The sequence below is a fragment of the Oncorhynchus keta genome, unplaced genomic scaffold, assembly GCF_023373465.1.
Source record: "Oncorhynchus keta strain PuntledgeMale-10-30-2019 unplaced genomic scaffold, Oket_V2 Un_contig_1690_pilon_pilon, whole genome shotgun sequence".
In the NCBI taxonomy this organism is placed as follows: Eukaryota; Metazoa; Chordata; class Actinopteri; order Salmoniformes; family Salmonidae; genus Oncorhynchus; species Oncorhynchus keta.
Genome location: NW_026280186.1, coordinates 327,665 through 351,130, shown reverse-complemented (window position 1 = coordinate 351,130; position 23,466 = coordinate 327,665). Strand labels below are relative to the sequence as shown.

Genomic DNA, 23,466 nt, shown 5'->3' with positions numbered 1-23,466 from the left:
GCAAGGCTGGAGACAGATTATAATGACAATCACCATGATAATCACGCTGAGCTGCTTGAGGGAGGTTTATCATTCCTATTTTCCTCTCTCTCTTTCCTTCTGTCTTTCCTTCTCTCTCTCTCCCTCTCTTTTTGTATGTTCTTCCTGTCCCTCCTTTCATCCCCCTCCTCTCGTCTCCACCCCCTCTCTCTCTCTCGTCTCCCCCTCTCTCTCTCTCTCTCTCTCCCCCCTCTCTCTCGTCTCCACCCCCTCTCTCTCTCTCGTCTCCCCCCTCTCTCTCTCTCTCGTCTCCACCCCCTCTCTCTCGTCTCTCTCGTCCCCCTCTCTCTCCCCTCCCCCTCTCTCTCTCTCATCTCCCCCCCTCTCTCTCTCCCCCCCTCTCCCCCTCCCCCCTCTCTCGTCTCCCCCTCTCTCCTCTCGTCTCCCCCTCTCTCTCTCGTCTCCCCCCTCCCCCCTCTCTCTCATCTCCCCCCCTCTCTCTCTCTCCCCTCTCCCTCCCCTCTCTCTCTCTCTCCCCCCTCTCTCTCTCTCTCTCTCGTCTCCCCCTCTCATCTCCCCTCTCTCTCCCTCCTTCCCCTCCCCCCCCCTCTCTCTCTCGTCTCCCCTCTCCCTCCCCTCTCTCTCGTCTCTCATCTCCCCTCTCTCTCTCTCTCTCTCGTCTCCCCCTCTCTCTCTCCTCTCTCCCCCCCTCTCTCATCTCCCCCCTCTCTCTCCCTCCCCCTCTCTCTCATCTCCCCCTCTCTCTCTCGTCTCCCTCCCTCCCTCTCTCTCTCATCCCCCCCTCTCTCTCTCTCTCTCATCTCCCCCCCCTCTCTCTCCCCCCTCCCCCCTCTCTCTCCTCCCTCCCCTCTCTCTCTCATCTCCCCCCTCTCTCTCTCATCTCCCTCCCCCTCTCTCTCATCTCCCCCTCTCTCTCTCGTCTCCCCCTCCCCTCCCCCTCTCTCTCGTCTCCCCCTCTCTCTCTCCCCCCTCCCTCCCTCCCCCTCTCTCGTCTCCCCCTCTCTCTCTCCCCCCCCCTCTCTCCCCCCCTCTCTCATCTCCCCTCTCTCTCTCCTCTCCCTCCTCCCTCCCCCCTCTCTCTCTCTCTCCCTCCCTCTCTCTCTCGTCTCCCCCTCTCCCTCCCCTCTCTCTCTCCCCTCTCATCTCTCTCTCGTCTCCCCCCTCTCTCATCTCCCCTCCTCTCTCTCTCTCATCTCCCCCTCTCTCTCCCTCCCCCCTCCTCCCCCCCCTCTCTCTCTGTCTCCCTCCCTCCCCCCCTCTCTCTCTCCCCCCTCTCCTCATCTCCCCTCTCTCTCTCTCCCCCTCTCTCTCGTCTCCCCCTCCCCTCTCTCTCGTCTCCCTCCCTCCCTTCTCCCCTCTCTCTCATCTCCCCCCTCTCTCTCTCTCTCCCCCTCTCGTCTCTCTCTCTCTCCCTCCCTCTCTCTCCCCTCTCTCTCGTCTCCCTCCCTCCTCTCTCATCTCCCCTCTCCTCTCGTCTCCCCCCTCTCTCCCTCCTCGTCCCCTTCCCCCTCTCTCTCTCTCATCTCCCCCTCTCTCTCTCGTCCCCCCTCTCTCATCTCCCCCCCCACTCTCCACCCTAATGTATGTGTCAACATTGCGTGTGTCTGAGTGTGTTGTAGTGTGCTTCGACTACTCTAGATGGGTCCATAAATTCTCTCCCCTATACAGTCAGTGGTTAGAGTATCCATAACTGTCAGCCCGATACACCCCAGTCATTACTGTCTGGGCCAATCCATTAGTCTCTGGAGAGCGGGCGGTGTCTCACTCAATGACTCTCAGCATCCATAAATTATACTCAATGAGCCAATTCCATCTTTAAGTGTTCCGAGCAGGTGATTTGTCCTGTGAAGTCATTGAAAGATCGTTAGAAGGAGATATTTCAATGCAGATGTGGTCCACAGAGCCCAGATGAATGGAAACAAACAGAACAGCTCATAAACTGGATGAATGGCTCTCATTGGTAGGTTCAGTCAGTGGTGGGTTCCCATCAGCCAATGGGGTTGGCATACAGGAAGAATGTTTATTGACGTACGTTTGACTGAGAACATATTTGTCTGAAAACCAGCTTATGTATCTTACATTGTGGTTTAGGTAGAGGATACTGATTGAATGCATTGGTTTATGTGGAGCACATTGCTTGACTGTATAGACAGAGGATTGCTCACACTGTAGTGTTGCACCATGACAAATCACTGGCTCGATGCCAGCTAAACTTTTCTGGTGAAAGTATTTGATTGTGACGAGACACGGTGACTGCAACACGGGGATATTGAATTTGTTAGTGAAAGGATTGGAGCTAAATGTGGTGTTCCTTGGGGGATTTTGACCTCTTGGTGTCCTTACCACCCCCATGTTTATGAATGAGAGAGTCCCCTCAATGAGCCATAGACACACACACACACACACACACACACACACACACACACACACACACACACACACACACACACACACACACACACACACACACACACACACACACACACACACACACACACACACACACACACACACACACACACACACCTGTGGGAGCTGTAGTCGCTCTATCAGCCAAGGACTCATATGCGATCCAGCCCAGACAGACAGACAGACAGACAGACAGACAGACAGACAGACAGACAGACAGACAGACAGACAGACAGACAGACAGACATAATGTGTTGGCTGTATGCTGACCAGGCAGTCCAGAGTCAGTTGGGCTGCTAACTGTTAACGTCATACCAAGAGCTGTCCCCTGTCCAAGTCCCACATATGTGACTTTGACTGTCTGCCTGGATGGACGAGGAGGAATGTGAACACACTGGCAACCACCGAGGACACACACACACACACAAAGGAACATACACAAAGGAACACACACACACAAAGGAACACACACACACAACACACACACACAAAGGAACATACACATACACAAAGGACACACACACACACACACAAAGGAACATACACATACACAAAGGAACACACACACACACACACACACACACACACACACACACACACACACACACACACACACACACACACACACAAAGGAACACACACACACACACACACACACAAAGGAACATACACATACACAAAGGAACACACACACACACACACACACGCACACACAAAGGAACATACACATACACAAAAGAACACACACACACACACACACACACACACACACACACACACACACACACACAAACACACACACACACACACACACACACACACACACACACACACACACACACACACAGGAACATACACATACACAAAGGAACACACACACACACACACACACACACACACACACACACACACACACACAAAGGAACATACACATACACAAAGGAACACACACATTCACACATCTGCAGCGATAGAATAGATAACTAATATTTGCGAAAATAATTTTCAACCTCGTAGAGTCCGTTTCCCAGACCCAGATTAAGCCTAGTCCTGGACTGGATCTATTGAACATGACTCCTAGTCCAGTAGGTTTAATCTGGGTCTGGGAAACCGCCCCATAGTCCCACATCATAGTAATCATCACAACATAGTAACTGTAGTCTCAACCCAGAGTGGGATCACTGGTGCAGCTGATTGGATTCTGTGTTTTTGGCATGCATGGTTAGAGAGACAAGTGTGGCCAAGGCTCAGAGGGTGAACCAGGACACACAGTACTGCTGTTAAAACTAGACCAGGCAGATGGAGACTCCAGATGTGAGAGTTCTGTCAGCACTCAGCAGCCACGCACACGCACGCACACACACACACACACTCTCTCTCTCACAAACACACACACACACGCAGAAATGACACAGTCAGACACACACACACACATACACACACACGCTCACACTCTCACACACACACACACTCAAACACACACACACTCAAGCACACTTAAAGACATACACATACACAAGCATGCGTGCATAGATACACCAATTTGTACGCATACAGGCTCTTTCTCTCCTTCAAAACACACACACACGTCATACACTCACCTGCTTGTTAAAGAGGTCTTTTCTTTCCACATCTTCAGCAGAGGCCAGTGCTTGGCCAGCATCTTTATGTCCCAGCATGCTGTTTTTTGGGCCGTCCGAGTACGGTCTGTGTGTGTGTGGTTGGTTCATGTATTTTTCGCGGTTCCACCGTCTCCCTCTTGCCATGGGTTAACCGGTTCATGATTTATAAGCCCTAGAGCGATCGACCAAACCTTGGTCAGCGATTGTATTTAATGTCCAAGCGCTGAGTTCCCTGGAAGGACAGACAAACCCACCGCCTGGTGGGATGACAAATTCTCACAAAACAGAAAAATGCAGGGGGAAACCCAGAAGAAGAAAATAATATTTCTTCAGTTTGTGGTTTTCACGTGGTGGTGGAGCGTATTAGAAGTGAGGGGGTGGTGAAACACAAGGGTGTATTAACGAGAATAGAAAATATTATTTGTCTCTGTTGGAGGAGAAGTCTGGGTCCCAAATGGAACCCTATTACCTACAAAGCCCATAGGATTCTGGTCAAAAGTAGTGCACTATGTAGGGAATAGGGTGCCATTTGGGATTGAGTCTCAGACTTCCTGTCGTTGTGGTCTGAACTGTCCCTGTCCTCCCTTTGTGCGTGTGTGTGTGTCTGTGCGTGTGTGTGTTTCAAGTTTTTATTGTCACGTGCACAAATACAGTGAAATGCCTGTACATGTGTACACGTGTAAATGTGTGTGTGTGTGTGCTTCTGTGCATGCTTGCGTTATTGTGTGCGTCCTTGTGAGAACCTGCTCCTGTGTGTTTGCCACTAACGACCTGGGATTGAAGGTCAGTATCAATCCAGTGGAATTCCCCAGTTGAACTATGCTGCTGTAAACTGTCCTCCTTTAGTCCAATACACTTACACAGTGTTTCCAGTACACGTTTCCAAACATACTTGATATCTCAATCTCTTTTCATGCGTCAGTGGTGCATGGTGTACACTGTACATAGAGCACAGGTGTTAGATTACAGGCCTTGCTATGATGTCCGCACCATTCTTTGTTGGGGATGGATTGTAGATCCCGATCAATGCAGAAGCGCGTGTAGCTTTGTGAGTTATTGTGTTGTTGACGCCTTAAGTAGAATGCCAGCACACACACACACACACACACACACACACACACACACACACACACACACACACACACACACACACACACACACACACACACACACACACACACACACACACACACACACACACACACACGCACACACACACGCGCACACGCACGCACAAACACACGCGCGCACGCACGCACAAACACACACACGCGCGCACACACGCGCACGCACGCGCACACACACATGTGCACACACACACACACACACACACACACACACACACACACACACACACACACACACATACACACACACACGTGCACACACACACACACACACACACACACACACACATGTGCACACACACACACACACACACACACACACACACACACACACACACACACACACACACACACACACACACACACACACACACACATACACACACACACAGAGAGGGAGACTGTATCATTCATTCAGTCATGTGGATGATATGTTGTTGTTTCTGTAGTTGTGATAATCGGTCACAGTAAGGGGTAATTACAACATAATGATTTGTTTACAATGGCAAATGTTATTCCACCTCGATAGAATTTGCCCCCTCAAGGGTTGACGTGGCTATCGATTTCACGGATATATTCAGGGTCAATGTGACCGATAGTAATGGTCAAGATTTGGTCAAGTTTGTTATGTTAGTGTCCAGTCCACACCAGTATTGTTATGTTAGTGTCCAGTCTACACCAGTATTGTTATGTTAGTGTCCAGTCTACACCAGTACTGTTATGTTCGTGTCCAGTCCACACCAGTATTGTTATGTTCGTGTCCAGTCCACACCAGTATTGTTATGTTAGTGTCCAGTCTACACCAGTACTGTTATGTTAGTGTCCAGTCCACACCAGTATTGTTATGTTCGTGTCCAGTCCACACCAGTATTGTTATGTTCGTGTCCAGTCCACACCAGTATTGTTATGTTAGTGTCCAGTCCACACCAGTATTGTTATGTTAGTGTCCAGTCTACACCAGTACTGTTATGTTAGTGTCCAGTCCACACCAGTATTGTTATGTTCGTGTCCAGTCCACACCAGTATTGTTATGTTAGTGTCCAGTCTACACCAGTATTGTTATGTTCGTGTCCAGTCCACACCAGTACTGTTATGTTAGTGTCCAGTCCACACCAGTATTGTTATGTTAATGTCCAGTCCACATCAGTATTGTTATGTTAGTGTCCAGTCCACACCAGTATTGTTATGTTCATGTCCAGTCCACATCAGTATTGTTATGTTAGTGTCCAGTCTACACCAGTATTGTTATGTTCATGTCCAGTCCACATCAGTATTGTTATGTTAGTGTCCAGTCTACACCAGTATTGTTATGTTCGTGTCCAGTCCACCCAGTATTGTTATGTTAGTGTCCAGTCTACACCAGTATTGTTATGTTCGTGTCCAGTCCACACCAGTATTGTTATGTTAGTGTCCAGTCTACACCAGTATTGTTATCTTCGTGTCCAGTCCACACCAGTATTGTTATGTTAGTGTCCAGTCTACACCAGTATTGTTATGTTCCAGTTCACACCAGTACTGTTATGTTCGTGTCCAGTCCACACCAGTATTGTTATGTTAGTGTCCAGTCTACACCAGTATTGTTATGTTAGTGTCCAGTCCACACCAGTATTGTTATGTTAGTGTCCAGTCCACACCAGTATTGTTATGTTAGTGTCCAGTCCACACCAGTATTGTTATGTTAGTGTCCAGTCTACACCAGTATTGTTATCTTTGTGTCCAGTCCACACCAGTATTGTTAAGTTCGTGTCCAGTCTACACCAGTATTGTTATGTTCGTGTCCAGTCCACACCAGTATTGTTATCTTCGTGTCCAGTCCACACCAGTATTGTTATCTTCGTGTCCAGTCCACACCAGTATTGTTATCTTCGTGTCCAGTCCACACCAGTATTGTTATCTTCGTGTCCAGTCCACACCAGTATTGTTATGTTCGTGTCCAGTCTACACCAGTATTGTTATGTTCGTGTCCAGTCCACACCAGTATTGTTATCTTCGTGTCCAGTCCACACCAGTATTGTTATCTTCGTGTCCAGTCCACACCAGTATTGTTATGTTCGTGTCCAGTCTACACCAGTATTGTTATCTTCGTGTCCAGTCCACACCAGTACTGTTATGTTAGTGTCCAGTCCACACCAGTATTGTTATGTTAGTGTCCAGTCCACACCAGTATTGTTATGTTAGTGTCCAGTCCACACCAGTATTGTTATGTTCATGTCCAGTCCACACCAGTATTGTTATGTTCGTGTCCAGTCCACACCATTATTGTTATGTTAGTGTCCAGTCCACACCAGTATTGTTATCTTCGTGTCCAGTCCACACCAGTATTGTTATCTTCGTGTCCAGTCCACACCAGTATTGTTATGTTCGTGTCCAGTCTACACCAGTATTGTTATCTTCGTGTCCAGTCCACACCAGTACTGTTATGTTAGTGTCCAGTCTACACCAGTATTTTTATGTTAGTGTCCAGTCTACACCAGTATTGTTATGTTAATGTCCAGTCCACACCAGTATTGTTATGTTAGTGTCCAGTCCACACCAGTACTGTCATGTTAGTGTCCAGTCCACAGCAGTATTGTTATGTTCGTGTCCAGTCTACACCAGTATTGTTATCTTCGTGTCCAGTCCACACCAGTATTGTTATGTTAGTGTCCAGTCCACACCAGTATTGTTATGTTCGTGTCCAGTCCACACCAGTACTGTTATGTTAGTGTCCAGTCCACACCAGTATTGTTATGTTCGTGTCCAGTCCACATCAGTATTGTTATGTTAGTGTCCAGTCTACACCAGTATTGTTATGTTCGTGTCCAGTCCACACCAGTACTGTTATGTTAGTGTCCAGTCCACACCAGTATTGTTATGTTAGTGTCCAGTCCACACCAGTATTGTTATGTTAGTGTCCAGTCCACACCAGTATTGTTATGTTAGTGTCCAGTCTACACCAGTATTGTTATCTTTGTGTCCAGTCCACACCAGTATTGTTAAGTTCGTGTCCAGTCTACACCAGTATTGTTATGTTCGTGTCCAGTCCACACCAGTATTGTTATCTTCGTGTCCAGTCCACACCAGTATTGTTATCTTCGTGTCCAGTCCACACCAGTATTGTTATCTTCGTGTCCAGTCCACACCAGTATTGTTATCTTCGTGTCCAGTCCACACCAGTATTGTTATGTTCGTGTCCAGTCTACACCAGTATTGTTATGTTCGTGTCCAGTCCACACCAGTATTGTTATCTTCGTGTCCAGTCCACACCAGTATTGTTATCTTCCCAGTCCACACCAGTATTGTTATGTTCGTGTCCAGTCTACACCAGTATTGTTATCTTCGTGTCCAGTCCACACCAGTACTGTTATGTTAGTGTCCAGTCCACACCAGTATTGTTATGTTAGTGTCCAGTCCACACCAGTATTGTTATGTTAGTGTCCAGTCCACACCAGTATTGTTATGTTCATGTCCAGTCCACACCAGTATTGTTATGTTCGTGTCCAGTCCACACCATTATTGTTATGTTAGTGTCCAGTCCACACCAGTATTGTTATCTTCGTGTCCAGTCCACACCAGTATTGTTATCTTCGTGTCCAGTCCACACCAGTATTGTTATGTTCGTGTCCAGTCTACACCAGTATTGTTATCTTCGTGTCCAGTCCACACCAGTACTGTTATGTTAGTGTCCAGTCTACACCAGTATTTTTATGTTAGTGTCCAGTCTACACCAGTATTGTTATGTTAATGTCCAGTCCACACCAGTATTGTTATGTTAGTGTCCAGTCCACACCAGTACTGTCATGTTAGTGTCCAGTCCACAGCAGTATTGTTATGTTCGTGTCCAGTCTACACCAGTATTGTTATCTTCGTGTCCAGTCCACACCAGTATTGTTATGTTCGTGTCCAGTCTACACCAGTATTGTTATGTTCGTGTCCAGTCCACACCATTATTGTTATGTTAGTGTCCAGTCCACACCAGTATTGTTATGTTCGTGTCCAGTCCACATCAGTATTGTTATGTTAGTGTCCAGTCTACACCAGTATTGTTATGTTCGTGTCCAGTCCACACCAGTACTGTTATGTTAGTGTCCAGTCCACACCAGTATTGTTATGTTAGTGTCCAGTCCACACCAGTATTGTTATGTTAGTGTCCAGTCTACACCAGTATTGTTATCTTCGTGTCCAGTCCACACCAGTATTGTTATGTTCGTGTCCAGTCCACACCAGTATTGTTATGTTCGTGTCCAGTCCACACCAGTATTGTTATGTTCGTGTCCAGTCCAAACCAGTACTGTTATGTTAGTGTCCAGTCCACACCAGTATTGTTATGTTCGTGTCCAGTCCAAACCAGTACTGTTATGTTAGTGTCCAATCTACACCAGTATTGTTATGTTAGTGTCCAGTCCACACCAGTATTGTTATGTTAGTGTCCAGTCCACACCAGTATTGTTATGTTCGTGTCCAATCTACACCAGTATTGTTATGTTCGTGTCCAGTCCACTCCAGTATTGTTATGTTCATGTCCAGTCCACACCAGTATTGTTATGTTAGTGTCCAGTCCACACCAGTATTGTTATGTTAGTGTCCATTCCACACCAGTACTGTTATGTTAGTGTCCAGTCCACACCAGTATTGTTATGTTAGTGTCCAGTCTACACCAGTACTGTTATGTTAGTGTCCAGTCCAAACCAGTACTGTTATGTTAGTGTCCAGTCCACACCAGTATTGTTATGTTAGTGTCCAGTCCACACCAGTATTGTTATGTTAGTGTCCAGTCCACACCAGTATTGTTATGTTAGTGTCCAGTCCACACCAGTATTGTTATGTTCGTGTCCAGTCCAAACCAGTACTGTTATGTTAGTGTCCAATCTACACCAGTATTGTTATGTTAGTGTCCAGTCCACACCAGTATTGTTATGTTCGTGTCCAATCTACACCAGTATTGTTATGTTCGTGTCCAGTCCACTCCAGTATTGTTATGTTCATGTCCAGTCCACACCAGTATTGTTATGTTAGTGTCCAGTCTACACCAGTATTGTTATGTTCGTGTCCAGTCCACACCAGTATTGTTATGTTAGTGTCCAGTCTACACCAGTATTGTTATGTTCGTGTCCAGTCCACACCAGTATTGTTATGTTAGTGTCCAGTCTACACCAGTATTGTTATCTTCGTGTCCAGTCCACACCAGTATTGTTATGTTAGTGTCCAGTCTACACCAGTATTGTTATGTTCGTGTCCAGTTCACACCAGTACTGTTATGTTCGTGTCCAGTCCACACCAGTATTGTTATGTTAGTGTCCAGTCTACACCAGTATTGTTATGTTAGTGTCCAGTCCACACCAGTATTGTTATGTTAGTGTCCAGTCCACACCAGTATTGTTATGTTAGTGTCCAGTCCACACCAGTATTGTTATGTTAGTGTCCAGTCTACACCAGTATTGTTATCTTTGTGTCCAGTCCACACCAGTATTGTTAAGTTCGTGTCCAGTCTACACCAGTATTGTTATGTTCGTCCAGTCCACACCAGTATTGTTATCTTCGTGTCCAGTCCACACCAGTATTGTTATCTTCGTGTCCAGTCCACACCAGTATTGTTATCTTCGTGTCCAGTCCACACCAGTATTGTTATCTTCGTGTCCAGTCCACACCAGTATTGTTATGTTCGTGTCCAGTCTACACCAGTATTGTTATGTTCGTGTCCAGTCCACACCAGTATTGTTATCTTCGTGTCCAGTCCACACCAGTATTGTTATCTTCGTGTCCAGTCCACACCAGTATTGTTATGTTCGTGTCCAGTCTACACCAGTATTGTTATCTTCGTGTCCAGTCCACACCAGTACTGTTATGTTAGTGTCCAGTCCACACCAGTATTGTTATGTTAGTGTCCAGTCCACACCAGTATTGTTATGTTAGTGTCCAGTCCACACCAGTATTGTTATGTTCATGTCCAGTCCACACCAGTATTGTTATGTTCGTGTCCAGTCCACACCATTATTGTTATGTTAGTGTCCAGTCCACACCAGTATTGTTATCTTCGTGTCCAGTCCACACCAGTATTGTTATCTTCGTGTCCAGTCCACACCAGTATTGTTATGTTCGTGTCCAGTCTACACCAGTATTGTTATCTTCGTGTCCAGTCCACACCAGTACTGTTATGTTAGTGTCCAGTCTACACCAGTATTTTTATGTTAGTGTCCAGTCTACACCAGTATTGTTATGTTAATGTCCAGTCCACACCAGTATTGTTATGTTAGTGTCCAGTCCACACCAGTACTGTCATGTTAGTGTCCAGTCCACAGCAGTATTGTTATGTTCGTGTCCAGTCTACACCAGTATTGTTATCTTCGTGTCCAGTCCACACCAGTATTGTTATGTTCGTGTCCAGTCTACACCAGTATTGTTATGTTCGTGTCCAGTCCACACCATTATTGTTATGTTAGTGTCCAGTCCACACCAGTATTGTTATGTTCGTGTCCAGTCCACATCAGTATTGTTATGTTAGTGTCCAGTCTACACCAGTATTGTTATGTTCGTGTCCAGTCCACACCAGTACTGTTATGTTAGTGTCCAGTCCACACCAGTATTGTTATGTTAGTGTCCAGTCCACACCAGTATTGTTATGTTAGTGTCCAGTCTACACCAGTATTGTTATCTTCGTGTCCAGTCCACACCAGTATTGTTATGTTCGTGTCCAGTCTACACCAGTATTGTTATGTTCGTGTCCAGTCCACACCAGTATTGTTATGTTCGTGTCCAGTCCACACCAGTATTGTTATGTTCGTGTCCAGTCCAAACCAGTACTGTTATGTTAGTGTCCAGTCCACACCAGTATTGTTATGTTCGTGTCCAGTCCAAACCAGTACTGTTATGTTAGTGTCCAATCTACACCAGTATTGTTATGTTAGTGTCCAGTCCACACCAGTATTGTTATGTTAGTGTCCAGTCCACACCAGTATTGTTATGTTCGTGTCCAATCTACACCAGTATTGTTATGTTCGTGTCCAGTCCACTCCAGTATTGTTATGTTCATGTCCAGTCCACACCAGTATTGTTATGTTAGTGTCCAGTCCACACCAGTATTGTTATGTTAGTGTCCATTCCACACCAGTACTGTTATGTTAGTGTCCAGTCCACACCAGTATTGTTATGTTAGTGTCCAGTCTACACCAGTACTGTTATGTTAGTGTCCAGTCCAAACCAGTACTGTTATGTTAGTGTCCAGTCCACACCAGTATTGTTATGTTAGTGTCCAGTCCACACCAGTATTGTTATGTTAGTGTCCAGTCCACACCAGTATTGTTATGTTAGTGTCCAGTCCACACCAGTATTGTTATGTTCGTGTCCAGTCCAAACCAGTACTGTTATGTTAGTGTCCAATCTACACCAGTATTGTTATGTTAGTGTCCAGTCCACACCAGTATTGTTATGTTCGTGTCCAATCTACACCAGTATTGTTATGTTCGTGTCCAGTCCACTCCAGTATTGTTATGTTCATGTCCAGTCCACACCAGTATTGTTATGTTAGTGTCCAGTCCACACCAGTATTGTTATGTTAGTGTCCATTCCACACCAGTACTGTTATGTTAGTGTCCAGTCCACACCAGTATTGTTATGTTAGTGTCCAGTCTACACCAGTACTGTTATGTTAGTGTCCAGTCCAAACCAGTACTGTTATGTTAGTGTCCAGTCCACACCAGTATTGTTATGTTAGTGTCCAGTCCACACCAGTATTGTTATGTTCGTGTCCAATCTACACCAGTATTGTTATGTTCGTGTCCAGTCCACACCAGTATTATGTTCATGTCCAGTCCACACCAGTATTGTTATGTTAGTGTCCAGTCCACACCAGTATTGTTATGTTAGTGTCCATTCCACACCAGTACTGTTATGTTAGTGTCCAGTCCACACCAGTATTGTTATGTTAGTGTCCAGTCCACACCAGTATTGTTATGTTCGTGTCCAATCTACACCAGTATTGTTATGTTCGTGTCCAGTCCACACCAGTATTGTTATGTTCATGTCCAGTCCACACCAGTATTGTTATGTTAGTGTCCAGTCCACACCAGTATTGTTATGTTAGTGTCCATTCCACACCAGTACTGTTATGTTAGTGTCCAGTCCACACCAGTATTGTTATGTTAGTGTCCAGTCTACACCAGTACTGTTATGTTAGTGTCCAGTCCACACCAGTACTGTTATGTTCGTGTCCAGTCTACACCAGTATTGTTATGTTCGTGTCCAGTCCACACCAGTATTGTTATGTTCGTGTCCAGTCCACACCAGTATTGTTATGTTCGTTTCCAGTCCACACCAGTATTGTTATGTTAGTGTCCAGTCTACACCAGTATTGTTATGTTCGTGTCCAGTCCACACCAGTATTGTTATGTTAGTGTCCAGTCCACACCAGTATTGTTATGTTAGTGTCCAGTCTACACCAGTATTGTTATGTTCGTGTCCAGTCCACACCAGTATTGTTATGTTCGTGTCCAGTCCACACCAGTACTGTTATGTTAGTGTCCGGTCCACATCAGTATTGTTATGTTCGTGTCCAGTCCACACCATTATTGTTATGTTAGTGTCCAGTCCACACCAGTATTGTTATGTTCGTGTCCAGTCCACACCAGTACTGTTATGTTAGTGTCCGGTCCACACCAGTATTGTTATGTTCGTGTCCAGTCCACACCATTATTGTTATGTTAGTGTCCAGTCCACACCAGTATTGTTATGTTCGTGTCCAATCTACACCAGTATTGTTATGTTCGTGTCCAGTCCACACCAGTATTGTTATGTTCATGTCCAGTCCACACCAGTATTGTTATGTTAGTGTCCAGTCTTCACCAGTATTGTTATCTTCGTGTCCAGTCCACACCAGTATTGTTATGTTCGTGTCCAGTCTACACCAGTATTGTTATGTTCGTGTCCAGTCCACACCATTATTGTTATGTTAGTGTCCAGTCCACACCAGTATTGTTATGTTTGTGTCCAGTCCACACCAGTATTGTTATGTTAGTGTCCAGTCTACACCAGTATTGTTATGTTCGTGTCCAGTCTACACCAGTATTGTTATGTTCGTGTCCAGTCCACACCAGTATTGTTATATTCGTGTCCAGTCCACACCAGTATTGTTATGTTCGTGTCCAGTCTACACCAATACTGTTATGTTAGTTCCCAGTCTACACCAGGACTGTTATGTTAGTGTCAAGTCTACACCAATACTGTTATGTTAGTTCCCAGTCCACACCAGGACTGTTATGTTCGTGTCCAGTCTACACCAATACTGTTATGTTAGTTCCCAGTCCACACCAGTATTGTTATGTTCGTGTCCAGTCCACACCATTATTGTTATGTTAGTGTCCAGTCCACACCAGTATTGTTATCTTCGTGTCCAGTCCACACCAGTATTGTTATCTTCGTGTCCAGTCCACACCAGTATTGTTATGTTCGTGTCCAGTCTACACCAGTATTGTTATCTTCGTGTCCAGTCCACACCAGTACTGTTATGTTAGTGTCCAGTCTACACCAGTATTTTTATGTTAGTGTCCAGTCTACACCAGTATTGTTATGTTAATGTCCAGTCCACACCAGTATTGTTATGTTAGTGTCCAGTCCACACCAGTACTGTCATGTTAGTGTCCAGTCCACAGCAGTATTGTTATGTTCGTCCAGTCTACACCAGTATTGTTATCTTCGTGTCCAGTCCACACCAGTATTGTTATGTTCGTGTCCAGTCTACACCAGTATTGTTATGTTCGTGTCCAGTCCACACCATTATTGTTATGTTAGTGTCCAGTCCACACCAGTATTGTTATGTTCGTGTCCAGTCCACATCAGTATTGTTATGTTAGTGTCCAGTCTACACCAGTATTGTTATGTTCGTGTCCAGTCCACACCAGTACTGTTATGTTAGTGTCCAGTCCACACCAGTATTGTTATGTTAGTGTCCAGTCCACACCAGTATTGTTATGTTAGTGTCCAGTCTACACCAGTATTGTTATCTTCGTGTCCAGTCCACACCAGTATTGTTATGTTCGTGTCCAGTCTACACCAGTATTGTTATGTTCGTGTCCAGTCCACACCAGTATTGTTATGTTCGTGTCCAGTCCACACCAGTATTGTTATGTTCGTGTCCAGTCCAAACCAGTACTGTTATGTTAGTGTCCAGTCCACACCAGTATTGTTATGTTCGTGTCCAGTCCAAACCAGTACTGTTATGTTAGTGTCCAATCTACACCAGTATTGTTATGTTAGTGTCCAGTCCACACCAGTATTGTTATGTTAGTGTCCAGTCCACACCAGTATTGTTATGTTCGTGTCCAATCTACACCAGTATTGTTATGTTCGTGTCCAGTCCACTCCAGTATTGTTATGTTCATGTCCAGTCCACACCAGTATTGTTATGTTAGTGTCCAGTCCACACCAGTATTGTTATGTTAGTGTCCATTCCACACCAGTACTGTTATGTTAGTGTCCAGTCCACACCAGTATTGTTATGTTAGTGTCCAGTCTACACCAGTACTGTTATGTTAGTGTCCAGTCCAAACCAGTACTGTTATGTTAGTGTCCAGTCCACACCAGTATTGTTATGTTAGTGTCCAGTCCACACCAGTATTGTTATGTTAGTGTCCAGTCCACACCAGTATTGTTATGTTAGTGTCCAGTCCACACCAGTATTGTTATGTTCGTGTCCAGTCCAAACCAGTACTGTTATGTTAGTGTCCAATCTACACCAGTATTGTTATGTTAGTGTCCAGTCCACACCAGTATTGTTATGTTCGTGTCCAATCTACACCAGTATTGTTATGTTCGTGTCCAGTCCACTCCAGTATTGTTATGTTCATGTCCAGTCCACACCAGTATTGTTATGTTAGTGTCCAGTCCACACCAGTATTGTTATGTTAGTGTCCATTCCACACCAGTACTGTTATGTTAGTGTCCAGTCCACACCAGTATTGTTATGTTAGTGTCCAGTCTACACCAGTACTGTTATGTTAGTGTCCAGTCCAAACCAGTACTGTTATGTTAGTGTCCAGTCCACACCAGTATTGTTATGTTAGTGTCCAGTCCACACCAGTATTGTTATGTTCGTGTCCAATCTACACCAGTATTGTTATGTTCCCAGTCCACACCAGTATTGTTATGTTCATGTCCAGTCCACACCAGTATTGTTATGTTAGTGTCCAGTCCACACCAGTATTGTTATGTTAGTGTCCATTCCACACCAGTACTGTTATGTTAGTGTCCAGTCCACACCAGTATTGTTATGTTCGTGTCCAGTCTACACCAGTATTGTTATCTTCGTGTCCAGTCCACACCAGTACTGTTATGTTAGTGTCCAGTCTACACCAGTATTTTTATGTTAGTGTCCAGTCTACACCAGTATTGTTATGTTAATGTCCAGTCCACACCAGTATTGTTATGTTAGTGTCCAGTCCACACCAGTACTGTCATGTTAGTGTCCAGTCCACAGCAGTATTGTTATGTTCGTGTCCAGTCTACACCAGTATTGTTATCTTCGTGTCCAGTCCACACCAGTATTGTTATGTTCGTGTCCAGTCTACACCAGTATTGTTATGTTCGTGTCCAGTCCACACCATTATTGTTATGTTAGTGTCCAGTCCACACCAGTATTGTTATGTTCGTGTCCAGTCCACATCAGTATTGTTATGTTAGTGTCCAGTCTACACCAGTATTGTTATGTTCGTGTCCAGTCCACACCAGTACTGTTATGTTAGTGTCCAGTCCACACCAGTATTGTTATGTTAGTGTCCAGTCCACACCAGTATTGTTATGTTAGTGTCCAGTCTACACCAGTATTGTTATCTTAGTGTCCAGTCCACACCAGTATTGTTATGTTCGTGTCCAGTCTACACCAGTATTGTTATGTTAGTGTCCAGTCCACACCAGTATTGTTATGTTAGTGTCCAGTCCACACCAGTATTGTTATGTTCGTGTCCAGTCCAAACCAGTACTGTTATGTTAGTGTCCAGTCCACACCAGTATTGTTATGTTCGTGTCCAGTCCAAACCAGTACTGTTATGTTAGTGTCCAATCTACACCAGTATTGTTATGTTAGTGTCCAGTCCACACCAGTATTGTTATGTTAGTGTCCAGTCCACACCAGTATTGTTATGTTCGTGTCCAATCTACACCAGTATTGTTATGTTCGTGTCCAGTCCACTCCAGTATTGTTATGTTCATGTCCAGTCCACACCAGTATTGTTATGTTAGTGTCCAGTCCACACCAGTATTGTTATGTTAGTGTCCATTCCACACCAGTACTGTTATGTTAGTGTCCAGTCCACACCAGTATTGTTATGTTAGTGTCCAGTCTACACCAGTACTGTTATGTTAGTGTCCAGTCCAAACCAGTACTGTTATGTTAGTGTCCAGTCCACACCAGTATTGTTATGTTAGTGTCCAGTCCACACCAGTATTGTTATGTTAGTGTCCAGTCCACACCAGTATTGTTATGTTAGTGTCCAGTCCACACCAGTATTGTTATGTTCGTGTCCAGTCCAAACCAGTACTGTTATGTTAGTGTCCAATCTACACCAGTATTGTTATGTTAGTGTCCAGTCCACACCAGTATTGTTATGTTCGTGTCCAATCTACACCAGTATTGTTATGTTCGTGTCCAGTCCACTCCAGTATTGTTATGTTCATGTCCAGTCCACACCAGTATTGTTATGTTAGTGTCCAGTCCACACCAGTATTGTTATGTTAGTGTCCATTCCACACCAGTACTGTTATGTTAGTGTCCAGTCCACACCAGTATTGTTATGTTAGTGTCCAGTCTACACCAGTACTGTTATGTTAGTGTCCAGTCCAAACCAGTACTGTTATGTTAGTGTCCAGTCCACACCAGTATTGTTATGTTAGTGTCCAGTCCACACCAGTATTGTTATGTTCGTGTCCAATCTACACCAGTATTGTTATGTTCGTGTCCAGTCCACACCAGTATTGTTATGTTCATGTCCAGTCCACACCAGTATTGTTATGTTAGTGTCCAGTCCACACCAGTATTGTTATGTTAGTGTCCATTCCACACCAGTACTGTTATGTTAGTGTCCAGTCCACACCAGTATTGTTATGTTAGTGTCCAGTCCACACCAGTATTGTTATGTTCGTGTCCAATCTACACCAGTATTGTTATGTTCGTGTCCAGTCCACACCAGTATTGTTATGTTCATGTCCAGTCCACACCAGTATTGTTATGTTAGTGTCCAGTCCACACCAGTATTGTTATGTTAGTGTCCATTCCACACCAGTACTGTTATGTTAGTGTCCAGTCCACACCAGTATTGTTATGTTAGTGTCCAGTCTACACCAGTACTGTTATGTTAGTGTCCAGTCCACACCAGTACTGTTATGTTCGTGTCCAGTCTACACCAGTATTGTTATGTTCGTGTCCAGTCCACACCAGTATTGTTATGTTCGTGTCCAGTCCACACCAGTATTGTTATGTTCGTTTCCAGTCCACACCAGTATTGTTATGTTAGTGTCCAGTCTACACCAGTATTGTTATGTTCGTGTCCAGTCCACACCAGTATTGTTATGTTAGTGTCCAGTCCACACCAGTATTGTTGTTAGTGTCCAGTCTACACCAGTATTGTTATGTTCGTGTCCAGTCCACACCAGTATTGTTATGTTCGTGTCCAGTCCACACCAGTACTGTTATGTTAGTGTCCGGTCCACATCAGTATTGTTATGTTCGTGTCCAGTCCACACCATTATTGTTATGTTAGTGTCCAGTCCACACCAGTATTGTTATGTTCGTGTCCAGTCCACACCATTATTGTTATGTTAGTGTCCAGTCCACACCAGTATTGTTATGTTTGTGTCCAGTCCACACCAGTATTGTTATGTTAGTGTCCAGTCTACACCAGTATTGTTATGTTCGTGTCCAGTCTACACCAGTATTGTTATGTTCGTGTCCAGTCCACACCAGTATTGTTATGTTCGTGTCCAGTCCACACCAGTACTGTTATGTTAGTGTCCGGTCCACATCAGTATTGTTATGTTCGTGTCCAGTCCACACCATTATTGTTATGTTAGTGTCCAGTCCACACCAGTATTGTTATGTTCGTGTCCAGTCCACACCAGTACTGTTATGTTAGTGTCCGGTCCACACCAGTATTGTTATGTTCGTGTCCAGTCCACACCATTATTGTTATGTTAGTGTCCAGTCCACACCAGTATTGTTATGTTCGTGTCCAATCTACACCAGTATTGTTATGTTCGTGTCCAGTCCACACCAGTATTGTTATGTTCATGTCCAGTCCACACCAGTATTGTTATGTTAGTGTCCAGTCTTCACCAGTATTGTTATCTTCGTGTCCAGTCCACACCAGTATTGTTATGTTCGTGTCCAGTCTACACCAGTATTGTTATGTTCGTGTCCAGTCCACACCATTATTGTTATGTTAGTGTCCAGTCCACACCAGTATTGTTATGTTTGTGTCCAGTCCACACCAGTATTGTTATGTTAGTGTCCAGTCTACACCAGTATTGTTATGTTCGTGTCCAGTCTACACCAGTATTGTTATGTTCGTGTCCAGTCCACACCAGTATTGTTATATTCGTGTCCAGTCCACACCAGTATTGTTATGTTCGTGTCCAGTCTACACCAATACTGTTATGTTAGTTCCCAGTCTACACCAGGACTGTTATGTTAGTGTCAAGTCTACACCAATACTGTTATGTTAGTTCCCAGTCTACACCAGGACTGTTATGTTAGTGTCAAGTCTACACCAATACTGTTATGTTAGTTCCCAGTCCACACCAGTATTGTGACATATAACTACTGTTCTCTCTCTCTCTCTCTCTCTCTCTCTCTCTCTCTCTCTCTCTCTCTCTCTCTCTCTCTCTCTCTCTCTCTCTCTCTCTCTCTCTCTCTCTCTCTCTCTCTCTCTCTCTCTCTCTCTCTCTCTCTCTCTCTCCCCCTCCCAGATATCATCGTACTGATAGCCTCTGTAGCAGTGGTGTCGGCGGGAAGCCAGGGAAACATCTTCGCCACTTCCGCCCTGCGTAGCCTCCGCTTCCTGCAGATCCTGCGTATGGTGCGCATGGACCGGCGCGGCGGCACCTGGAAACTGTTGGGATCAGTGGTGTACGCACACAGCAAGGTACGGCTGCCTGACGAATAGGGTAGCCTAGTGGTTAGAGCATTGGATTAGTTACCGAAAGGTTGCAAGTTCAAATCCCTGAGCTGACAAGGTACGAATCAGTCATCTGCCCCTAACAAAGCAGTTAACCCACTGTTCTTAGGCTGTCATTGAAAATAAGAATTTGTTCTTAACTGACTTGCCTAGTTAAATAAAGGTTAAATAAAAAATAAAATACATCCACAGTCACAGATCCACAGTCACACTCACTTCTTCTCTCCACTTTCCTTTCTTCTCCCTCCTCTCTCCTCTTTTCTCTCTTCCTTCTCTGGAGACGTCTTCTCTAACGTCATGGTGTCAGCTCATGGGAATCGTAAAAAAATATATAATTCTCTCCCTGTAGGAGCTGGTGACTGCCTGGTACATTGGCTTCCTGGTCCTCATCTTCTCCTCCTTTCTGGTCTACCTTGTGGAGAACAAGTTCAACAGCGAGTTTGCCACCTATGCTGATGCCTTATGGTGGGGAACGGTGAGTAAAGTTACAGGTACTCCCCTGTCTGCCCTCGTAATGTAAGAGTCCACAGTGGACGGTGGATGATGTTGGAACAGTCCATGTTTGCCAGTTAAGGGTTCCTTTTTCTCATGACTGTTTTCCAAACACTATTAACATTGTTTGTTGATGTTCTATTAATTTAATGTTCCATAGTTCTACTCAGCTGCACGGTCTGTCCCTGATTTGGTTTCTGGGCAACAGGGAAATAAATCTCTTATTCAAATAGTATTTACCTCTGAAAATTCATCCTTTTCTCTAATACGACACATTTTCAGTATTCTTTTTTTCACGTTATTCCATCCACCCAAAGGAGAACAAGCAGAAAGTCCTTTCATTCTTTGCCAGGCACTTTTATTTTTATGTCCCTCCTATTTTGTCGCACATAAGCTTTGATTAAACACCTTCGTCTTCGTAATATACATTAGCCCCAGCACCATTAGCCACCATTTTCATACTGCCTCCAAAAGTCATAATGACACAAAATGGCCACGGCCTTCTTTGTCGTGCACGGCAGCCCAGCAGGGCAGAATGGGTAAGAAACCCAGATAGAAGAGAGTCGCTAAATCAATAGGGAATTATCTTCTGTGCTTTTCAGTCAATTAGATAGCAGTAGGAGAGAGAGATGAGATTAGAGAGAGAGAGAGAGAGAGAGAGAGAGAGAGAGAGAGAGAGAGAGAGAGAGAGAGAGAGAGAGAGAGAGAGAGAGAGAGAGAGAGAGAGAGAGAGAGAGAGAGAGAGAGAGAGAGAGAGAGAGAGAGCGAAGGCAGATTGAACTAAAGCTATATAATAAGCCAATAAAGTGACATAAAGGTCAAAAAGCAGAGATGCATTATCAACACACATACAATAGTTATTCTTGTGACTAGACCCTAGTAAATAGTGTAAATTGCAGCCATTTTGTTAGGATTTCAATACCCTCACTAATGTACGATATTTAATTTGGTGGCTTCGCTCCCATATAGTATAATTTAGGACCTATGATGGATAATAGTGGCGTCTTTCTCAAGATATAATTGTGTTTGTGTGTGTTCTCAGATCACCTTGACAACCATTGGTTACGGGGACAAGACCCCGAAGACATGGACCGGCCGTATGCTCTCAGCTGGGTTTGCTCTACTGGGCATCTCTTTCTTTGCCCTGCCAGCGGTGAGTACACACACTGACGTACGCACGCACGCACACATACACACACACTTACATACACACACACACACACACACACACACACACACACACACACACACACACACACACACACACACACACACACACACACACACACACACACACACACACACACACACACACACACACACACACACACACACACACACACTGACGCACGCACGCACACACGCACACAAATTGGCAGATACATGCACACACACTCACACACACACACACTACTTAGATGATGGTATCCTTTCAGTGTTGTTCACAGTCACTAATGAGCCATTGACCCAAAATGGCCGACAAAAGATCCGTTTGACATGTTCTCAGTTGATTCCCATGTCCTCCTGTGTCTTCCCAGGGTATACTGGGCTCAGGCTTTGCCCTGAAGGTCCAGGAACAGCACAGACAGAAGCACTTTGAGAAGAGGAGGAACCCAGCCGCTTGTCTCATCCAGGTAAAAAGCAAATTGTTGTATCTATCACAGGGTACCTCCAAAACGGGACCCTATTCCCTATATAGTGCACTACTTTTGACCCAAGCCCTATGAGCCCTGGTCAAAAATAGTGTACTATGAAGGAAATAGGGTGCCATTTGGGACATCCTCATTACTTCAATACTGCTATTTGTACTATAGTCACTTTAATGGTATTGTCAATTCAAATTGCCCTTGGGATATTAATACATCATTAGAGATTTTTGTGCCAGAGATAAATACTCATTGTCTCTCATTGATTGAATCAATCGTTTACCTTACTGTTGCGAAGTATGGTGACGTTGAAACTAAAAGTCATTTTGTTGTTATCCAGTCTCTATCCCCCCCACAAACACTCCAAACATGCCCAGGAACCAGTATGTAGGGTAACCTCCTCTAACCCCGGGTTTTCCATTGCTTCCGAGATATAGATTCTGTCCATTCTCCCCAGTTCCTAACACTCTACCCACAAGAGTGTCAGGCAAGCTTAAGCTGTTAGCTATCCTTCCCTGCATCCCTCATCTTCCTCTTCCTTCCTGTTTGTGACCTCACCTTGTGGTTTCCTTTGTGTATCCCTCTATCCCTCGCTTCCTCTCCTGCCTTCCTCCTCCTCTACCTTCTCCACTTTCTCCTCTTACCTTGCTTCTCCTCCTTACCCTACCCCCCTCGCTATCTTCTTCTTCCTCCTCTACCTCCTTTCCCCTCCTCTTCCTCCCCTTCAACTATCCTCCTCTCCATCCTGCCACCGCACCAGGCTGCGTGGCGCTACTACTCCACCGACTACTCTACCAGGCCGTATCTAGGCGCCACGTGGCGTTACCACGTGAGCCTCCTGCCCTCCCAGCCCCACAGGCATGTAATGTACCCCCATCGTGCCTGGCCTCCGAACTCAGCCCATGCACAGAACGTGTCACTCACACGTGACCTTTGACCCGTGATTGCTTTGTTGTGTTTGTTTTTTTTATCACTAATCAAGAGTTCTTTTCCCCATTTCTTTTATTCCTCCGTTTGTTCTTTCTTTTTCTTC

The 23,466-nt window shown here is 45.0% G+C and overlaps 1 protein-coding gene across 6 annotated transcripts in view; it reads left to right on the top strand.

The window, feature by feature from the left end:
* Positions 1 to 23,466, top strand: part of LOC118364808 (potassium voltage-gated channel subfamily KQT member 5-like) — a 168,401-nt gene that overhangs the window by 117,941 nt on the left and 26,994 nt on the right. For 5 of the 6 annotated variants that reach the window (XM_052503230.1, XM_052503228.1, XM_052503229.1 and 2 more), the window contains exons 4-7: positions 20,087 to 20,262; positions 20,645 to 20,770; positions 21,830 to 21,940; positions 22,326 to 22,421. In XM_052503230.1, the coding sequence (XP_052359190.1) occupies positions 20,087 to 20,262; positions 20,645 to 20,770; positions 21,830 to 21,940; positions 22,326 to 22,421 (509 nt within the window). Of the gene's footprint in view, positions 1 to 20,086; positions 20,263 to 20,644; positions 20,771 to 21,829; positions 21,941 to 22,325; positions 22,422 to 23,193; positions 23,296 to 23,466 lie in introns of all 6 variants that reach the window. The other variant, XM_052503232.1, reaches the window with a different exon arrangement.